The sequence below is a fragment of the Ctenopharyngodon idella genome, chromosome 21 (assembly GCF_019924925.1).
Source record: "Ctenopharyngodon idella isolate HZGC_01 chromosome 21, HZGC01, whole genome shotgun sequence".
NCBI lineage: Eukaryota > Metazoa > Chordata > Actinopteri > Cypriniformes > Xenocyprididae > Ctenopharyngodon > Ctenopharyngodon idella.
The window spans coordinates 22,843,453-22,864,558 of record NC_067240.1 but is presented as its reverse complement, the minus strand read 5'-3'; the positions used below and the strand labels follow the sequence as shown (position 1 = coordinate 22,864,558).

The window sequence follows — 21,106 nt, the reverse complement described above, 5'->3', positions numbered from 1 at the left end:
AATGTTGGAAACAGTTGTGCTGCTTAATATTATTTATAACCTGCGATACTTTTTCAGGATTCTTTGATGAATAAAATGTTAAAAAATATCAGCATAGAACTCTTTTGTAACAATATACACTACCGTTCAAAAGTTTGGGGTCAGTAATTCTTTTTTTTGAAAGAAATTAATACTTTTATTCAGCACGGTTGTGTTAAATTGACAAAAAGTGATAGTAAAGATTTATATTGTTAGAAAAGATTTATATTTTGAATAAATGCTGTTCTTTTTAACCTTTTATTCATCAATGAATCCTGAAAAAAGTATCACAGGTTCCAAAAAAATATTAAGCAACACAACTGTTTTCAACATTGATAATAACTGAGTAATGATGCTGAAAATTCAGCTTTGCATCACAGAAATAAATTATATTTTAAAGTATATTAAAATAGAAAACCATCATTTTAAATTGTAATAATATTTCACAGTATTATTGTTTTTTCTGTATTTATTATGAAATAAATGCAGCCTTAATGAGCATAAGAGACTTCGTTCAAAAACATCACATTATATATATATATATATATATATATAATATTTTATACTATTATTATAAAAATATTTTATTTGACTTTTTCCAAAAAAAGATCTATTTAAAAAAATCAAACGCTTACCAAACCAAAACTTATACACACAAACATGCACAATAATACTGGTCACAATTTTGGAATAATCAACAATTTTTAATTAAGATGTTTTGAAAGACGTCTCTTATGCTCAGCATTTATTTGATGAAAATACAGTAAAAACAGGAATTTTAAAGTATAATTTATTCCTGTGACGGCAAAGCTGAATTACTCCAGTCTTCAGCGTCACATGATCCTTCAAGCATCATTCTAATATGCTGATTTGATGCTCAAGAAACATTTATTATTATTATTATTATTAATGTTGAAAACTGTTTTTTGCAAACCACCTGATTAAAGCCTGGACAATTCACTTTGGGTCGACCAAATGTGGTTTAATCATTTATCATAAATGTAGCTTTTGTAAACGAAAAAAAATATTTATTTCTTAACCTGTTGCGTGGACAAATTAGCAAAAGATTTACATTTGTGTTCAGGCATTGTTTTCATGCAGCAAAGGAATGTCATATTTCCCAATTTCAAATACTTCCACTTTCGGACTTTGAGAGGAGTATTTTCTGATGCTGATTTACATCCAGCAGCAGGGTTACGCAATAAATTCAGCTCTGTGCTCCACAGATTATCAGGAACATTCCACATTAAATCTGATTTGTGCAGCATATTAAAAAGATTAAACCATTTTCCACAAAAAAAAAAGTCACATTAAGCTACACGCAATGTATAAATGTATTACATAAGAAACAAGGTCCCAGTTTATATTAGGTGGCCTTAATTACTACGTACTTACATCATAGATAGAGTATCTCACAGAAGTGAGTACACCCCTCACATTTTTGCAAATATTTTATTGGATCAGTGTTGTCACATGAAAAGAAGAAATGACACTTTGCTACAATGTAAAGTAGTGAGTGTACAGCTTGTATAACAGTGTAAATTTGCGGTCCTTTCAAAATAACTCAACACACAGCTATTAAAGTCTAAACCGCTGGCCACAAAAGTGAGTACACCCCTAAGTGAAAATGTCCAAATTGGGCCCAAAGTGTCAATATTTTGTGTGGCCACCATTATTTTCCAGCACTGCCTTAACCCTCTTGGGCATGGAGTTCACCAGAGCTTCACAGGTTGCCACTGGAGTCCTCTTCCACTCCTCCATGACAACATCACGGAGCTGGTGGATGTTAGAGACCTTGCACTCCTCCACCTTCCATTTGAGGATGCCCCACAGATGCTCAGTAGGGTTTAGGTACCCTCAGCTTCTTTAGCAAGGCAGTGGTCATCTTGGAGGTGTGTTTGGGGTCGTTATCATGTTGGAATACTGCCCTGCAGCCAAGTCTCCGAAGGGAGGGGATCATGCTCTGCTTCAGTATGTCAAAGTACATGTTGGAATTCATGGTTCCCTCAATGAACTGTAGCTCCCCAGTGCCAGCAGCACTCATGCAGCCCCAGACCATGACACTCCCACCACCGTGCTTGACTGTAGGCAAGACACACTTGTCTTTGTACTCTTCACCTGGTTGCCGACACCATCTGAACCAAATAAGTTTATCATCAGACCACAGGACATGGTTCCAGTAATCCATGTTTTTAGTCTGCTTGTCTTCAGCAAACTGCTTTCTTGTGCATCATCTTTAGAAGAGGCTTCCTTCTGGGACGACAGCCATGCAGACCAATTTGATGCAGTGTGCGGCGTATGGTCTGAGCACTGACAGGCTGACTCCCCACCCCTTCAACCTCTGCAGCAATGCTGGCAGCACTCATACGTCTATTTCCCAAACACAACATCTGGATTTGACGCTGAGCACGTGCACTCAACTTCTTTGGTCGACCATAGCGAGGCCTGTTCTGAGTGGAACCTGTTATGGAACTGTTATACCGCTGTATGGTCTTGGCCACCATGCTGCAGCTCAGTTTCAGGGTCTTGGCAATCTTCTTATAGCCTACGCCATCTTTATGTAGAGCAACATTTCTTTTTTTCAGATCCTCAGAGAGTTCTTTGCCATGAGGTGCCATGTTGAACTTCCAGTGACCAGTATGAGAGAGTGAGAGCGATAACACCAAATTTAACACACCTGCTCCCCATTCACACCTGAGACCTTGTAACACTAACAAGTCACAAGACACCAGGGAGAGAAAATGGCTAATTGTCCCCAATTTGGACATTTTCACTTAGAGGTGTACTCACTTTTGTGGCCAGCGGTTTAGACATTAATGGCTGTGTGTTGAGTTATTTTGAGGGGACAGCAAATTTACACTGTTATACAAGCTGTACACTCACTACTTTACATTGTAGCAAACTGTCATTTCTTCAGTGTTGTCACATGAAAAGATATAATAAAATATTTACAAAAATGTGAGGGTGTACTCACTTCTGTGAGATACTATAGATAGATAGATAGATAGATGCTTGCCTTGGAACTATAAATATTTAGCCATTTTTGTATTCATATATAGGCAAGCAGGGTTTCATTCAAATCATCTTACAGTTGTCTATAGTAAGTACACACAAGCTGTTGTCTTCCCCTGTCGATTCAAGACTTTCAAAGAGGGTGAAACTGAACTAGCTCCTTTTTCATGTTATGAATAATGAAACTGTGCTGAGAGACCCCCACTGGCCTGTTCTAAATTTAACTCAGAGAAAAGAAACTTCTGCAACGTAACAAAGACCACGGCTGCAGTGAAAATCACTCATCTTTTTCTCACCCCATAATTCTCCAGACTCATCTGAATGGGTGTCATTAATCTCTGGTCTTAAGCCTGGAAATCTGAGATCTATAAATACAGAAGAGCCAAGGAAACTCGAAAGCCCAAAATCCCAATCCCAAAGCATGCTGTTGAGATTTGCGCATTAGAATGATTAGGTATGAACAGAATGAACATGGCGCAATGACCTGCTTTTTTTTAAAATGATGTAAAGCAAGAACTGCAGAAAGGCTTCAGAAAGATCTCCTGTTCTCTTCTTGAAGCTCTAGCAAACCTATGAAGTCAAAGACTCAGGACCCATGGTCTAATGCAAAATGACAAAGCGCACGGCCGAGTGCAAACACAGGACATAGCTAAACGATGAGTCAGACACTTTCATTCAGCGCACTCCATAAATTCCCCGAGTCATTTATGAGGCTCCAACTAGCAGCGCAACCACGCTCAAGGTCCGACAATAAAACTACACCCCGACGGCCAGTCTCCTATCAGAGAGAGCGTGATAACATTCCATTTACCTGAGCGCATGTTTTCAGCATGTCACACTGAGGCAAAACAAAACAGTTCCGCCCAGTGTGGTACATGTGGGCAGTCCACAGGAATGCTTTCTCTGCATTTATGTGGTTGGACCTTCATCAAGTTTGCAACTTTACAACTACAAAGAAAACAAATTATGAGACATCTGATAAATTCTTGTTTTAATTCTAGCATCAGCAGTGAATCCAAAACTCTGACAGCACTACTGAACATGCTCTAATTTTGCAATGTTTTCTTTGTTTTTGTTTTTTTTACAAAATATATTATCAGCAGCAATTTGAGTGAAAAGTCAAAATATGTACATGAAATTCACAATGTCTTAAGCCCTGTTTACACCTGGTATTATTAAGATGTGTTCTGGTCGATCGGATCACAAGTGGACGACGCTAAATACAGGTGTAAACGGGGTCTAAAACATTTTGAGCTTGTCCACTTTCAACCACTTCCAGAGGTAATCGAAAACGCATTCCAATCTGGATTGCTTTCATAGTGGAAACGCTTTCGAACAGCCACTAAAGACGGCCTGCTCTCCGCCTACTGACCTAATGCGTAAACATTATGCGAAGTGCGCTATCCAGATGGGATTTTAACTTTGTCGGCTGAAGAGCCAAGTTTGGTTCGAAGACAAAAAATGTACCAAACGTACCAAACACAATGTTCTCTCACCATTCCTTATTTCTAACACACAAAACACATCTTAATACCAGGTGTAAACAGGGCCTTGCCTATTTGGTTTGCCCTCTTTTCACTCTGATAACAGTGCTTGAGCTGACATTTAAAGTGCAAAACCTGAAGATCCATGTTATCTGACCTTTGGTAATGACCTATAAAAGTAGAATCTGATATATATATATATATATATATATGTCCTTTAGAAATAAAGTCCTTTTCTGACTTTATTTCTAGTAACATTATATTATTATTTTTATTATTATAAAGGCATAGACATAAATATACTGTTCTTTAATATATTATGTTACATTTGTCCTAAATTTAGTCCTAAAACTTTATTTTTAGGTTTAAATAAAAAATAATAATAATAAAAAAAATCAATATGGAAAACAATGAAAACAATAGATGTTTCAACGCTTTTGCATTCCCTCACAAAACTTTTGTGTTTCTGAGAAACTTTGAGTTTGCTCATATAAGAATTGAAATTTTTCCTTATGTTATTTCCATCACAAAAGTTATAAAAGTGAACAAAAAAGCTTATAAATATAATTTCTTTTTCTCATTTATCACCATGTCCCTTTACAGACTCCATACTTTTGGACTACACTGTATAATTTTGTTTTGCTTTCTGTCTTTATTTATTATATCGTTATTATTATTATTATTATAAAAGCATAAAAATAATATATTTTGCTATATTATTTATTAGGGGTGTAACAATATAACGTGTCACAATATATCGCAATACAGAAATGCAACAATATGTATCATGGATAGTGACAATCTGTATTGTGTATAGTTTACCCAAAATGAAAATTACTGTGTGAGAAAAAAAAAAATCAAGTTTTCAGAGTTTTAGTGTCAGTACTACATTAAACTACTATATATAATATAATGTATATTTGTGGGTCCTGATAATGCCAGATGTCTTATGTTACCAGTAAATGTGACCTACATTATTTTAAATTTGTCTAGTCAGTGACAGAGGGCAAGCATATTCATCTAAAATAATTCTGTATTTTCAGCTTCAGAATCATGAATATTTTTTTTCTAGTGTCACTGTGCATTGGGTTACCAGCACCAAGTCCAAGCCTATTCATTTCCACCCCCAATGTAAAACCAAATTTAGCATTTTTTGTTAACCTTTTACCATATGTCTTGGGAGTATCGCAATAATATTGTATCGTGAGTTCAGTATCGCGATATGTATCGAATAGTGACATGAGGGTGTCGTTACATCCCAATTATTTACGTATATGACAGTAGTAGTACACAGATGTGATAAACAGAAAAGTATAGAGGTGAGAGAGAGAGAAATGGAATCACGATTCCTTCACTTCCTCTCTGTGCTGAGCATGTGCAGTCCACTGCGCCACAGCTGATGTCACCACGCACAAAACCTACAGAAAATTACATCCATAACAATCAGTGTTCGGATTTCAATTATTGATATTTCAATTTGTACTTCTGGCTCCCTGCATATCTTGAATATTTGGATCCATTCTCAAGCAGAAAAAGATGACATAGCAGCCAGCCATGAATAGAAGCACTGAAAACTAGGAACCAATTTAATATGTAAACAAACGGCATAATCTCAGTTTGGCAAAACACAAAGCTGATTTAGCCTGCAAGTGCTTCCATCTTTTTAAAAAATAAAAAGTGATGTGATGTGCAACTACAACCAAAAAGCCAAACAGCTATACAAAAAGCAACTGCATGAAGGAGATCATTACTAATACCAACTATCTGATTACATGTAAATTACTCAAGCAAAACCTCTGATTTTCTAACAATCCCAAGCAGCACATTATTATTATTTAATGACTAGAGGGTAGGCAACACCTCAGCGGCTCTGTGCATTTGCCACAAGAACGCTGTCAAATGGGAGCTCATTACCAAGAAGAGCTACAAACATCAGAACACACTGTCAACTAACTGTTGATCAGCAGTGGAGAACCAGCCATCTGAGAGATGCATGCTGGGGGATGGGGGGAGGTGGGTCTGCTGACAGTTTTGGGTCAGGATTTGAAACATTTGTCATTTTTAATCAGCGCCTTTGATGCACCACACTGTGCAAGACAGACCAGCCGACCAGGCATGAGCATGGAAACGTCTGTTATGCCTCGGCTTTTGTTTCCGTGCAGTTGCTCAACTCAGTGCTGTTGAGTTTTCGGCACCATTTCAGTACAAGCAAAATCAAATTTTTTCAGGTCTCCTCTGCTCACCAAGGCTGCATTTATTTTATCAAAAATACAGGAAAATCAGTTATATTGTGAAATATTACTACAATTTTAAAAAACTGTTTTCTATTTGAATGTGTTTTAAAATGTCATTTATTCCTGTGAACAAAGCTGAATTTTCAGCATCATTACTCCAGTCTTCAGTCTTTCATGATGATGAAAACAGTTGAGCTACCTATTATTGTGGAAACGTGATACTATAAAAGTTGGTGTACATACGATTTTTAGAAATGAAAAAAAAAAAAATATATATATATATATATATATATATATATATTCAGCAGGAACACATTAAATTGCTCAAAAGTGACAATAAAGACGTTAATTCGTTAAATAATGTTACAAAAGACTTCTTTTTCAAATAAATGCAGTTCAGTGAACGTTATATTTATTAATTAACTCTGTATTACAGGGTTATATATTACATAATACCCTGTATTAAAAAGCATTACATTTAATGTCATTACAAAAATATGAAGCAGCAAAAAACAGTTTTCAACATTGATAATAATCAGAAACATTTTTGATAATATTAGAATATTGATTTCTGAAGGATCATGTGACACTGAAGACTGGAGTGATGATGCTGAAAATTCAACTTTGCCAATACAGGAATAAATGACTTTTTTTTTTTTTTTTTTTTTTTTTTTTTAATAAAATATAAAAAAAAAAGAAAGGTTATTTTAAAATATTTTTAAATTGTAATATTGTAATATATTGCAATATAATTCACTATATTAGGGTTTTATAAATATTATATATATATTATATGCGCCTATATTTATTACACCATTTTTATACACCCAAAAATCCTAATGTCGTTCCAAAACCTGTATGCCTTACTTCTGTGAAACAAAGATATTTTGAAAAATATTTCAACTGTTTTTGTCCACACAAAGAAAAGTCTAAAAGTTTTGGTCCTCATTGACTTTCAATGTATGTATAAAAAAAAAGAAGGAAAGAAAAATGAAAACAAACATGTACAGAAACATTTTTCAAAATATCTTCATTTGTATTCCAGAAGAAAGCCACTCTGGTTTAGAATCACATGAGGGTGAGTAAAAGATTACATATTTTTTTTTATTTTTGGGTGAACTATCCCAACACTTTGACAAAAACATAGCTCTTGTACCAAACGAACAAGTGCGGAATGCATCAAAAACTATTTGACTATTCTTGTTAAAGTTTGCATAGCTCGGGTGCACTTTGAACCCGTTGTGCACCTTGACTCGCAGTGAAAGGGATTTGAGGGAATCAGCTGTGGGCTTCGCTCATGCTAAGGAATGTGTCCCAGGTACTTGTTTACAACTTTCTGCCATTTTGGTTTCCTGGCTACAGGCAAACCTGTTGCACCACACAAAGGAGAAAAATATGTGGTCTGATTGCTATCATATTTCCATTTTTGTGCATGCTGTAAATAACTGAAAATCCAAAGGAGGAAAGGAAAAAACACCCAGTGCACACATACCAAAACATACCAAACCTCTAATATAATCTTATGCATTCCTGCACAGATTTTGTGTTAAAGTCCAAGGGGACTTAAGTGGTAAAGCTGGCACTGATCATGGGTTCCAGGATAAACAAAAGCAGTATTTGAACACTGAAATCGGAGCCTAAAATGCATCTATCCATCCATTTTTTGTGCATTACTGCGAATTGAGCTGTATTACAAAACAAAGAGGATTTAAATATGAACACATTCACTGAATTACAGCAGTACACATGAGTAATGGACTCAGCATGCATCTGTATACTGAGTAAGCAAGTATGCATTTCCTAGAACGCGCAGTACTCATCACGTACCTATCCCTTGGGTCAATCCAGCTGGTGGTTTGATTAATATGGTCTATATAATAGACCTTCCCGTCAAAATCTCGGGCCTCTTCCCAACCCTCTGGCAATGGTAACTCCTTCCTTGGCATGACCAACTAGTCTCCATGTAATTTTCTCTGTAAGTCTTCTAAATTGATTTGAAAGCAAACCATGTGTTGCTTTGCGTGGACTAGTCCAAAGAAGTTAAACCCAACGCATAAGGAAAGTGCCATTAATTAACCACTGACAGAGTTTTATTCCATATGATCCATGACACGTGTTCCAATATTCCAGTTCAGTTTGTGCAGCCTATATTGAGCATTGTTTTCACACGCAAATGATGTTAAATGAATGGATGAGGGTGTGATGCTCTGAATCGACTAACTTTGCCGCAGGAGTTGCGCTTTTATGGTAAGAAACTCCTCGTTTTTTGTGCATTCTCAGTCAAGCACGTACTACATCAATCGGTCAATCATCTTTTCTCGCGGAGCTTGATGGATGGTTAACTTGCGCGAAACGTCAAAAAACTTTCAAAGGTCGTGCGCGAGAGTTTTCCTCCAAGAAAAGAAGTCAGATGGGCAATTTTAAAGTCCACAAAATTCCCTCCGAACAGAAAACTAGCAACCGAGTTAATTTCCCAGTATTATCCACGAATATTTGAGCGAGTATAGAGGGGTTTTTTCGCTCAGTGTCTGCCCACCATGTTTTAGCGACAACTGTGCTAGCCTGTTAGCCCAAAAGCTCGTTGTATGGGCAACACAAACAGTTAGTTATTCCGCACAAACGTATTCCGTATCTTCTCGTTTTGTCGATGCATTCCTATCACCTCCGGTGCATTTCGGCAATTTCTTTGAAAAGTAGCGCGTTTCTTTCTCATTTGTTTCCAAATGTTGTCTTTTCCTTTAAGTGGCTGTGTGCGGTTCACCCCCGTAGTCAAGCTCGGTCGCTATGCTGCGGTTGGAATGGATTACGTCATACAGGTGATGGCCGTAGCCCTTCTAGTAGCAGGGCACACTCAGATTAATCATTACAGAAATCGAGACATGTTTTTATATTTTCGTAAATTACAAAAGTCTTCCTATTTATTAAAGGGATAGTTCACCCAAAAATGAAAATTCTGTCTTCATTTACTCACCCTCAAGTTGTTCCAAACCTCGCCACCTTGGAATTATAAGGTTCTATCTGCATTCTGAGCAATATTGAGTTTGAAAGTTTTTGCATTCCATACTCCTTTGTAGATAGACCTTTTTTGTTTTCTAAAAAGTCACAAAATGTACACAACCCCAAAAAAATTCACATGTAAATAAGATGTCACATAATAAGAATATGTGAACTCAATTTCGACAAAAATGTCAGATAGAACCTTATAATTCCAAGGTGATGAAGTCTTATGAATTTATTTCTTATGCTAAACACAAAAGAAGATATTTTGAAGAATGTCGGTAACCAAACAGTCAATGGACCCCATTGATTCCAATAGTATTTTTTTCATACTATGGAAGTCAATGGGGCCCATCAACTGTTTGGTTACCCATATTCTTTAAAATATATTTTTTGTGTTCAGCAGAAGAAAGAAATTCATATATGTTTGGAACAACATGAGGGTGAGTAAATGATGACAGAATTTTCATTTTTGGGTGAACTATCCCTTTAAGTATGGCATCTTTTGGGGACATTTATCACATGATCTGGAATTAAGGATCTGATCAATCTTCAAGTGGATTTTTTTTTTTTATATGGATACTGAGTGTACATGATAATGATATGTGATGGTAAAAAACATATTTTTATCACTTTCTGCGGGGTTAATTTCAAATTTATAAAAAAAAATAAGAATTGTTTTTGAATTACTAAATTCACTTAATAAAGCCACTCACAAATCATAATGTAAACTTCTTAAAATGTTATAATTCATCAAATAAAATAAAATAAATAAAAATATGAAATCTAATTTTTGACTCAAAACTTTCTCTAAAATGCCTGTTGGGAATCTAATGATGGGGACAGTGATTATTTGTTATAAATTCTACACCTAAATACAAAGTTAATAGAAAATCTGCTTTTTAAAGTTCTTAGAAGTATACATTCTCCCTTATTTTGGCACAATTTATTATAAAAAGAAACATGGAGAAAAGAAAATAGCACAAAAGTAGAGAGGCTACTAGGAAACTAGGATGATTGTTTTTCATTTTAAACGTCCTTGAAACAGAAAACTTCTCTTAACTAAAGAATCAATGCAGAACAAAGGAACCAAAGTAAAAATACAGCCAGAGATGTGCAGCTTCATTTGCACTGTTTTGTGCATGTTAATCTCTACCAAGTCAACCCATAATATTGTCAACACAAGTTCCCCAAATTTCAGCTAAACAACGCCCTCTAACGACGAGTAGGAGAAAAATGACCTATTAGATTTGTTTGAACAAATTTTCTTTTCTTTTCGGTTTTTTTTTTTCTTTTGTAATTTCTTCTGTCTCTTTGTTATTTTTGTAATTTGTTTCTAAACCAAAAATATGTTTCAATAGGCTATACACCATAGTTTTAATGTTACACACCACGTTACAACATAATTTATAATAGACAGCAGATCTGTTAAGTTGAACTGTACATTTTTTTTTATTACCTTATAAAACATGTAACCATCCCTCATTTGTAATCTTAAAACATGATGGTTTCTCCGCCCCTCATCTGTCACCCGCTGGAGAGAAACTGGGCGCGTGCTTTTCAAAACAAGCCAGGGCGGATCACGTGCACTGGAGAGCAAAAGCAGCAGCTCGCGCTCTGATCACAGCATTTCGCTTCAGGTGTGCTCATGGTTGTACTGCGTCATATCTCCGTGGCGTGCAGCGCCGCGATGGCTGCGGTCGGGACCGCGCTGTTTATCGCACTCAATCTCTTTTATAAAAGACGGGTATGGACACCAGAGTCAGACTACTACACGTTCCGAGAGGTTAGTATGAAACGAAAGAAATAGTTCCTCTTTTTATGATACAGCTTATCGTGCGTGACTGATAGGTGGAGACAATCATCAAGGGAACTCTCAGTTAATTGAACTGTACGCACTTCGTACTGTATGTCTCTTATATGCATTTAGATTATATTTTGAGAAATCCCAGTATCTAGATGGGGAAAAAAAGTAATTCTGTTGGTCATATTTTATCTTTAATTTCTATTTATTTGTAATGCTTTTTAATATTTATCACTAAAAGTTCAATACCCAGCTGCTTACAAGAACAAAAATCTGTTTCAAACGAATGATTGCTTATCAAAAAAAATTACGGTATTTAGATGAGCATATACAGCTTAAATAGTTCCCAAGGTCATGGAAAACTTGAAAATATCAGAATTTACATGTCATAATATCATAATATTATGTTTTCAAGCCTTGAAAAGTCATGGAAATGAATAAATAACATGGAAATTTCTATTCTAAATAGTAATATTTCAGCTCTGTAATATTTCAGCTAGATATTGATCTTGGCAGAGTACATCTTGCTTGCAAGTGATGTTCATTTGTTCTTTTGAGTTGTCAAATCAGTAAACAAAATTTTCTGAATGATTTATAATGAAAAGTGGGTAAAGTATATGGGTCATTATGAATATACAGATGTAAATGCAAAGACACATTTGCATGTGCCACAAAAAATAGTATAGCAACATTTGATGTAGAGTGCTTCTTGAAGATGAAAGCCACAATTTATATTGTTATGATTGTTAAAAACAGGCATAAACCTGTTTATTTTCTCTATAACAGCAACAGAATAGACAAAAATAACAAACGGGGTCACTCTGTATTTTATTACATAACTAAAACCCTAATTAGTGATGGCAAGACTTTGACTATTTGCAGAAATTGCATAATTAATTCCTGCATCACGTGCTAAAATCCCAGTAAAAATAGACTCCAAATCCAGTCCTGTTGTATTGCTCATTTCACTGCCTTCTCTTCCATGAATGTGTGTATATTTAGGAGGAGGAGGAGGAGCGCAATGAGAAGCAGGTGCTCGTTCTTGGGTTGGATGGCGCTGGTAAGAGCAGTGTTCTGCAGGGGCTGAGTGGAGCTGGCTACAGGACGGGCTGCCGACCCACACGCGGCTTCAACTTCATCAGCCTACACACACCTGCATGCCAGTTGGACTTCCTGGAAAGTACGGATTAGTGCCCTTTTCTCATATTCACCTGCATACCTTTGTGAAAAAGAAGTACACTTTAGCATACTAAAAGAGTGTTTGTAAGTACTTAAGTTCAAACTGGATGTAATGTTTTCAGACACTTAAAGGGTTAGTTCACCCAAAAATGAAATGTCTGTCATTAAGCACTCACTCTCATGTCGTTCCACACCCATAAGACCTTTGTTCATGTTCGGAACACAAATTATTATAAACAAATTATAAACAAAGATATTTTTGATGAAATCCGAGGGTTTCTGAACCATGCATGGGCAGCAACGACATTGTACCTTTTGAGGTCTGTTGAAACTTTTATGCTATGAAGTCGGAATTACAAGCTCGTCGCATTTGAGTGCTTTGTTGTCGGAAGGAGCAGGGATCACATAGGACACCAGGTTTATTTTTGCCTATTTACTGGGAAAATCTTATTAAAGCCAAAATGATATTTAACATCCCATTCATTGACAACCATATAAACATTCACAGCGTTATCTAGATAGTCAGCTTGCTGACAATTCTGGAATTTCGGTCAAATACAGGCTTTTTTCGTTATGTATAAAACATACAATGCACTTCAAATGATTATTCATATACGTAAATATGCTCTACTTTAACGACAAGAAAAAAACTAATAAAGAATACCAGTCACAGCAGCAATCATTCTGCCCTCCACCATGTTTAAAGTTTATGGGCTGCCCAACTCGGAAACATGGGTATCAAAATCATGCCCGAACTTTCCAGTAGTAAATACGACTTGAGATGGCATTCATGTCCAATTTTTAAGTAGGAAACTCATATTTATGATAATTACGTTAGCACATGAAGGCAGCATTAAAGGAATGGAAAAAATCATGCCCGAACTTCCCAGTTGTAAATACGACTTGCGATGACGTTCATGTCCAATTTTTAAATAGGAAACTTGTATTTATGATAATTACGATAGCACATGAAGGCAGCATTAAAGGATTAGTTCACTTTAAAATGAAAATGACCCCATGATTTACTCACTCTCAAGCCATCCTAGGTGTATATGACTTTTTTTTTCTGATGAATACACTCTGAGTTATATTAATAATCATCCTGATGCTCCCAAGCTTTGTAATGGCAGTGCACAGAAACCACCTGTTTGAAGCTCAAAAAGTGCTTCCATCCATCATAAACGTACTCCGCACAGCTCCGGGGGGTTAATAAAGGCCTTCTGAAGCGAAGTGATGGGTTTGTGTAAGAAAAATATCCATATTTTACACATTATAAAGTAAAATAACTAGCTTCCGCCAGACCGCCTTCCATATTCAACTTACGAAGAAAGTGTAATGCCTCTCGCAGGTCAAAATGCTTACGCTACGTCCTACGCCTTCCGTATTCAACTTACGAAACACAAACTTTTCATAGGTTGAATACGGAAGGCGGTCTGGCGGAAGCTAGTTATTTTACTATTTATACACCTAGGATGGCTTGAGGGTGAGTAAATCATGGGGTAATTTTCATTTTAAAGTGAGCTAATCCTTTAATATCAAGTGCATTACATGTGTTTTAATATGTTAATCAATGCATCAAAATAAGTGTACTTTAAAGCAGAACAAAAGATTATTAAAATTATTACAAAGTGCACTTTTTAAAAATGTACTTAATGTGTCAAGAAACTCAGTCATTAACACTTAAGTGGCTTTTTATTTCATTAATAGTATATTTGCATGTAGTTTTTTTAAAATAAACTTTTAAGATTTGAAGTACACTACAAGTGCAAATTCAATACAATTAAGCGCACTTCTTTTTCAAAAGAGTATGTTCATATTACTCATGAGGTATACTTTAATTCTTACTCTCAAAGTGTTAATGACTCAGTTATTGTTTTATTAGCCATTTCATATTTCCAAAAAGCCTGTTTAACTCTGTTTATGGCAGTAATAACACATTACCATTAATTTGATCACCTTTTCCCATCAGTTGGAGGTGGCGAAGACTTGCGAATGTACTGGGTGGATTACCTAAGGAAAACACACATCTTGGTGTACGTGGTGGACTCCTCTGATAGAGGACGGCTTCCTCAGGCCAAAGACGAGCTCCATCGATTACTGAAAGCACACACTGATCTTCCAGTGGTGGTCTTAGGAAACAAACAGGTGACCAAAAGCCTCAGTTTATGGTTGAACTTTAGCCCTGTTTAGTGTCAGAAGGGCTTCATATTGATTTCCACTGTGTTTTGGTTTTTTTTAGTTAGGGGAAAGTTTCACCCTATTTTGAGACATTTTCAAAATATGTTTTTGTTTTCTGCAGAAGGAAGGCATACAGGTTTGGATTTAGATTTTTGGGTGAACTATACGTTTAATAGAGTTCTAAGCTCCCTGGTTTTTGTTTCACTGTGAATCTTGACTAAAATGCTTTTTATACCCTCATCCAGGATAAGCCCGATGCTGTTAGCGTCCCGGAGCTGCGTGAGGCTCTTTCCCTGAGCTCAGTGGCGGATCAGAGGAAGCTCTTCCTGCTGGCTGCTCAGTCAGGATCTGATGGATTAAGCAGAACCTGCGGCCTACAAAAGTTCCAGGACCTGCTTCTGACATTGGTGTGACTGGTTGGCACTGTGGTGCCAGAGAGGACTGGCAAATGGATCTTTTGTAACAAGGGAGCATTCCATGTATGGGTTTCATCCTCGAATCATGCGAGGAGTAAGGAACGTGTAGGTCAGGATAATGCCACTGTTGTGACGTTAAGTAGCTAAACAAATGCTATTTTTCAAAAATGAGTACTGTACTGATGAGGGCATTGTTGCTGCTAGTTAGTGTACAATATCTTACTTTTCATTAATATGATTATATTCAATATTACAAAGAGTGTATTACATATTGTTTTATCTCTGCATGTGGAGTCATATTTCCAATAACAAACTTATGTATTGCTGACAAGTTCTCCTACTTTCAACAGGATGTATTTAGCTTAAAAATTAAGCCTATTTTAAGTGCAATTACCAAATGTTCCTCATTTGTGTGTGTGTATATATATATAATATATATACAGTATCTCACAAAAGTGAGTACACCCCTCACATTTCAGTAACTATTTTAGTATATCTTCTCAAGGGACAATACTATAGAAATGAAATTTGTATATATTTTAGAGTAGTCAATGTGCTGCTTGTATAGAAGTATAGATTTACTGTCCACTGAAAATAACATAACATACAGCCATTATTGTCTAAATAGTTGGCAACAAAAGTGAGTACACCCTAAGTGATAACAGCTCTACATCTTTTAACCATGCAAAGCCACATGTCCTATTCATCATGTTTATGTTTTTGTCTGCTTGATAGGGCAATACAAATTTGCGTATCTTGTTTTAGAGAAGTTAAAATTTGATGCTTTGAGTACAATTCTCTCATACTAACTACTGAATGTTCAACATGGCACCTCATGGCAAAGAACTCTCTGATTAGAGAATTAGAATTGTTGCTCTCCACAAAGTTGGCCTAGGCTATAAGAAGATCGATAACACCCTGAAACTGAGTTACAGTACAGTGGCCAGAGACATACAGAGGTTTTCCAAGACGGGTTCCACTCAGAACAGGCCAAAGAAGTTGAGACCTTGTGCTGTGTGTCAGGTGCAGAAGCTGGCTTCAAAAAACAGACGCATGAGTGCTGCCAGCATTGCTTTAGAGATTGCAGAAGCGGAAGGTCAGCTTGTCAGTGCTCAGACCATACGCCGCACACTGCAGCAAGTCAGTTTGCATGGCTGTTGTCCCAGAAAGAAGCCTCTTCTGAAGCTGGCTCACAAGAAAGCCCGCAAACAGTTTGCTGAAGACAACGTGTCCAAGAGCATGAATTACTGGAACTATGTCCTGTGGTCTGATGAAAAAAAGATAAACTTGTTTGACTCAGATGGTGTCCAGCATGTGTGGCAACGCCCTGGTGAGAAGTACCAAGAAAATTGTGTCGCCTACAGTCAAACGTGGTGGTAGCATCATAGTCTGGGATTGCATGAGTGCTGCTGGGACTGGGGAACTGTGCTTCATTTAGGGAAACATGGATTGTACTGTGACATTCTGAAGCAGAACATGATGCCATCCCTTCAGAAACTTGGCCGAACGGCAGTTTTCCAACAGAATGACCCCAAACACACCACCAAGATGACAACTGCCTTGCTGAGGAAGGTGAAGGTGATGGAGTGGCCAAGTGTGTCTCCAGACCTGAACCCTATTGAGCACCTGTGAGGCATTCTCAAGCGGAAGGTGAAGCGTCATGTGTCTAACATCCAGCAGCTCCGTGATGTCATTATGGAGGAGTGGAAGAGGATCCCAGCAACAACCTGTGCAGCTCTGGTGAATTCCATGCCCATGAGGATTAAGGCAGTGCTAGATAACAGTGGTGCTCACACAAAATATTGACACATTGGACACAGTTTTGACATGTTCACTTAGGGTGTACTCACTTTTGTTGCCAGTTATTTAGACAATAATGGCTGTATGTTGAGTTATATTTAGAGGACAGTAAATCTGTACTACTATACAAGCAGCACATTGACTACTCTGAAGTATATACAATTTTCATTTCTATAGTATTGTCGCTTGAGAAGATATACTAAAATGGTTGCTGAAATGTGAGGGGTGTACTCACTTTTGTGAGATACTGTATATACATTATATATACAGTGTGTATGTATGTATGTATATATATATATATATATATATATATATATATATATATATATATATATATATATATATATATTACAAATGAAGAGCAGTTAAAATTGATATAATTGTCTGATTTAAATACAAATTAATTTAAAAATATGCTTATACTTCAGGACAGGATTGTTTTTTTTTGTTTTTTTTGTATTATTGATATGAGAATTTAGGGCATGTCCGTAATTATCATGACAATAATGTCACAATGCAAAAACATTCAATATTTATTTTCTTTATGAGAAATATAATCTTTCTTTGGATCTTAGAGTGAAATAGGGACATTCCGTGATTGATTAACCCAACTAATCCTTGAGTGCTTTTCCAGTGCTTTATAGCATGCCAGACTGTGTAGTTGATAGTGGATACCTTAGATAATTCTCTTTTCATAACTGTGATTTAGGCTTCAAATAGAGATGTTGTTTTGAAGTTGCACAGCTGTTTAAAACTAAGGCCTCTTCACTGTGAAATCAATTCAGTCTGGTTATGTGAGTGCTTTGAATTAGCATCAACAAGAGCTAGTGCAACTATATGAAAAGTCTCTTGAAAAATACAGCTTATTTACACCATATTAATTGCAAATTACATTGGCTACAGATACTCCTACCCTGGAGCTACAGACAGATGAAATGCCACTATGTAATAAATGTCAGTTTTGCAATGCAATGCTTTGCAGTGTATTTTTAGTCTTGTGAGGATTCCGCAATGCTGATTTGTAATAATCAGAACTCTTATATATCAGACTATCCTGGAAAACTACTGTGTGGCCAATAATTTGATAACTTTTATAACAGTTGGTCAAGATTTTTATTTTATTTTACCTCATTTTATTCAGTATGCAGCATGTGACATCTCAAAGATAAAGTGAAGCAACAGCAGTGTCTACAGGAGCACTACTGCAGTGCAAACATGTACAAACCTCTGTAATTATTCTGTATTAAAGGAATGCTCAATATAAGTTGACAACAACTCTATCAATGGCATTTTTGGTATAATATTGAATACTGCAGAAAATAATTGACATCAGATAAAAAAAAATACCTTAAAAAAAATCATGTCCCCCTGAAGTCAATAATTTTATCACTTAAAACTCATCTTTGATCACCAAAATGACACATTTAAACATTTTTCCTGTGAAAAAAAATTCTTCATGTTTTAAAATAGACTGAATGTAACTCTACACCCTTGCCTCATTTATTATATGCAAATATTTGAATATGCTAATTAGCCCCGCCTCCACTCACTCGCACGAGATCCACTCGGTGAACTTACTAAGGTAAACACTGCACAATGGTATCACTTTTTACAACGGCAGACACATAACAGTAATTAATATGATTAGCCTTTTGCTTGACTGCATTATCAAACAGCTAATAATGTGTTGCTAATGTTACACAAACCATGTTCCTGTTCGCGAGTCAGACAGCTGTCTTCTAACAATCAGTATCCTTAGAAATGCTTTGAACACCTTAACGTCAGTGGAGAAAGGCATATACTTCGTTATATCACCAAATCCACCCGATTTTTTTATATCAACAGAAAAATATACTGGGATAAATTTTCTAGAGACTCTCCTGCTTCAGAGCGGTCATAGTTAATGATATGCTAAAGCCCGCCAGCAAGTTGACATGATTGGTTTCAAGGTAGTTTGTGACGTCACAAACACCAGCAATTTCAAACCGTGGTTTGAGACTGTCTTTTTCTCACTGCAGTTTTAAACAGTAACATATAAACAATATTAAAAACTTGATTTTCACCACAGGGGGACTTTAAAACATGATTTACTATTTATCCTAATGTTTGTGTGTTCGCTCAGCGGAACTTTAGCAATCTGTGTGATCTGGAAATTTTGCACAAGGACAAAACATTTCAAACAAGACTTCCAATAGTTTTGCGGTTTTCACACAAATTAGCTTTTTCTTGACCAACAGAGCTCTGCTTTGTTTGAAGGTGACTTCGTTGTGCATCGCTGACAGTGGACACTGGACAATGAACCTTTCTTTGCCAGTGACATTTCGCTAATGTGACTGCCCCTTTAGAGTGTCTTTGTGATTACAACAACATTAAAATACAAACGGAGCAATTCCAAGATTCTAAATATAATGTAAAAGTACACTACTGTTTAAAAGTTTGTGTTCTGTAAGATTTTTATTTTTTTTATTTTTTGAAAGAAAGAAAAAAATGAATACTTTTTATTCAGCAAGGCATTAAATTGATCAAAAGCGCAAAAGATTTCCATTTCAAATAAATGCTGTTCTTTTGAAGTCTCTACTCATCAAAGAATCTTGAAAAACATGTACCATGGTTTCCACAAAAATATGGAAGCAGCACAACTGTTTTCAACATTAATAATGAGAAGAAATTACTTGAGTAGCAAATCAACATAGAATAATTTCTGAAGGATCATGTGACACTGCTTTCACCTGCTTTCACACAGTATGTGGACTGTAACACCAGGGGAAATAGGATTATTGACCTACTGTATGCAAATGTAAAGGATGCATACAGTGCCACCCCACTGCCTGCACTGGGGAAAGCAGACCACAACCTTATTCTGCTTCACCCTCTCTACAAACCAAGAGTGAGGAGGTTACCCACAACCACACGCTCTTTTAGTAAATGGTCTCCAGAGGCAGAGCAAGCTCTGAGAGACTGCTTCGAAACTACAGACTGGGATGTATTGCAGGGGCCGCACAGTGGGGACATTGAGGAGGTTGTTGACTGCACTACTGATTACATCAACTTCTGTATGGATGCTGTTGTTCCAGTTAGAACTGTATGCTGTTATGCTAACAACAAGCCCTGGATTACGAGTAACATCAAGGGTCTTCTGAACCAGAAGAAGAGGGCCTTTAGAGATGGTGACCAGCAGGGGCGCAAACGTGTGCTGAGGGAACTCAGAATCCAGATCAGGGAAGCAAAGGAGCAGTACAGAAGGAATCTGGAGCAGAAACTGAAGAACAACAGCATGAAGGAGGTATGGGACGGTATGAAAATAATCACCGGATGCAGCTCAAAGAGAGGTGATACCATTGAAGGAGATGTGGAGAGAGCGAACCAGCTGAACAGCTTCTTCAATAGGTTTGACCATCCCAACTCATTCACACCTCATAACGCTGCACCCAAACCCCCCCTTTCTGCTCTTTCTGTCCCCCTAGGCACCAACCTTAGCATAGAGGAGAATAATCACCTTCCTATGATCACAGCAGCTCAGGTGTACAGAGAGCTAAGGAGGCTTTGTCCCAGTAAAGCAGCGGGTCCAGATGGAGTATCTACAAGACTGCTGAAGGCCTGCGCATTGGAGCTGGGAGATCCTCTACAGCGCATTTTCAACATGAGCCTGGAACAGGAGAGGGTCCCTCAGCTATGGAAAACATCCTGTATCATCCCAGTCCCAAAGAAACCACACCCTGGAGGACTAAATGACTTCAGGCCAGTCGCCCTGACTTCACATGTAACTGCTATCGTGGGCTGTATCAGGAGTGGACAGGAGGAGGAGTACAGGAGACTGATCCAGGATTTTGTTACGTGGTGCGACCTAAACCACCTGCACCTTAACACCACCAAAACCAGGGAGATGGTGGTGGACTTCAGAAGGCCCAGGCTTCAACCGGAGCCTGTGATCATCAAAGGCGACTGTGTGGAGCTGGTAAAATCTTACAAATACTTGGGTGTGCA

At 37.0% G+C, this 21,106-nt stretch overlaps 2 protein-coding genes across 2 annotated transcripts in view; one reads left to right on the top strand and one right to left on the bottom strand.

Annotated features, from left to right (window-relative positions):
* wwc1 (WW and C2 domain containing 1) overlaps positions 1-9,553 on the bottom strand; it is a 50,835-nt gene extending 41,282 nt beyond the window's left edge. Inside the window, exon 1 of the mRNA XM_051878089.1 lies at positions 8,576-9,553. Within this exon, the coding sequence (XP_051734049.1) occupies positions 8,576-8,694 (119 nt within the window). The 5' untranslated portion in view covers positions 8,695-9,553. The remainder of the gene's footprint in view (positions 1-8,575) is intronic.
* Positions 9,554-11,013: 1,460 nt separating this feature from the next.
* On the top strand, positions 11,014-18,402 carry arl10 (ADP-ribosylation factor-like 10). Its single transcript, XM_051878097.1, has 4 exons — positions 11,014-11,531; positions 12,552-12,729; positions 14,698-14,873; positions 15,152-18,402. The coding sequence occupies exons 1-4, from the start codon at positions 11,394-11,396 to the stop codon at positions 15,317-15,319; spliced, it is 660 nt and encodes a 219-aa protein (XP_051734057.1). The 5' UTR covers positions 11,014-11,393; the 3' UTR covers positions 15,320-18,402.
* Positions 18,403-21,106: the final 2,704 nt, after the last annotated feature.

What these genes read in the sequence shown, in the direction of transcription:
- arl10 (XM_051878097.1), top strand. Translation starts at nt 11,394, where the DNA reads ATGGTTGTACTGCGTCATATCTCCGTGGCGTGCAGCGCCGCGATGGCT. An exon ending in ACTACTACACGTTCCGAGAG is followed by an intron (nt 11,532 to 12,551) that starts GTTAGTATGAAA and finishes GTGTATATTTAG; the next exon opens with GAGGAGGAGGAGGAGCGCAA. An exon ending in CCAGTTGGACTTCCTGGAAA is followed by an intron (nt 12,730 to 14,697) that starts GTACGGATTAGT and finishes TTTTCCCATCAG; the next exon opens with TTGGAGGTGGCGAAGACTTG.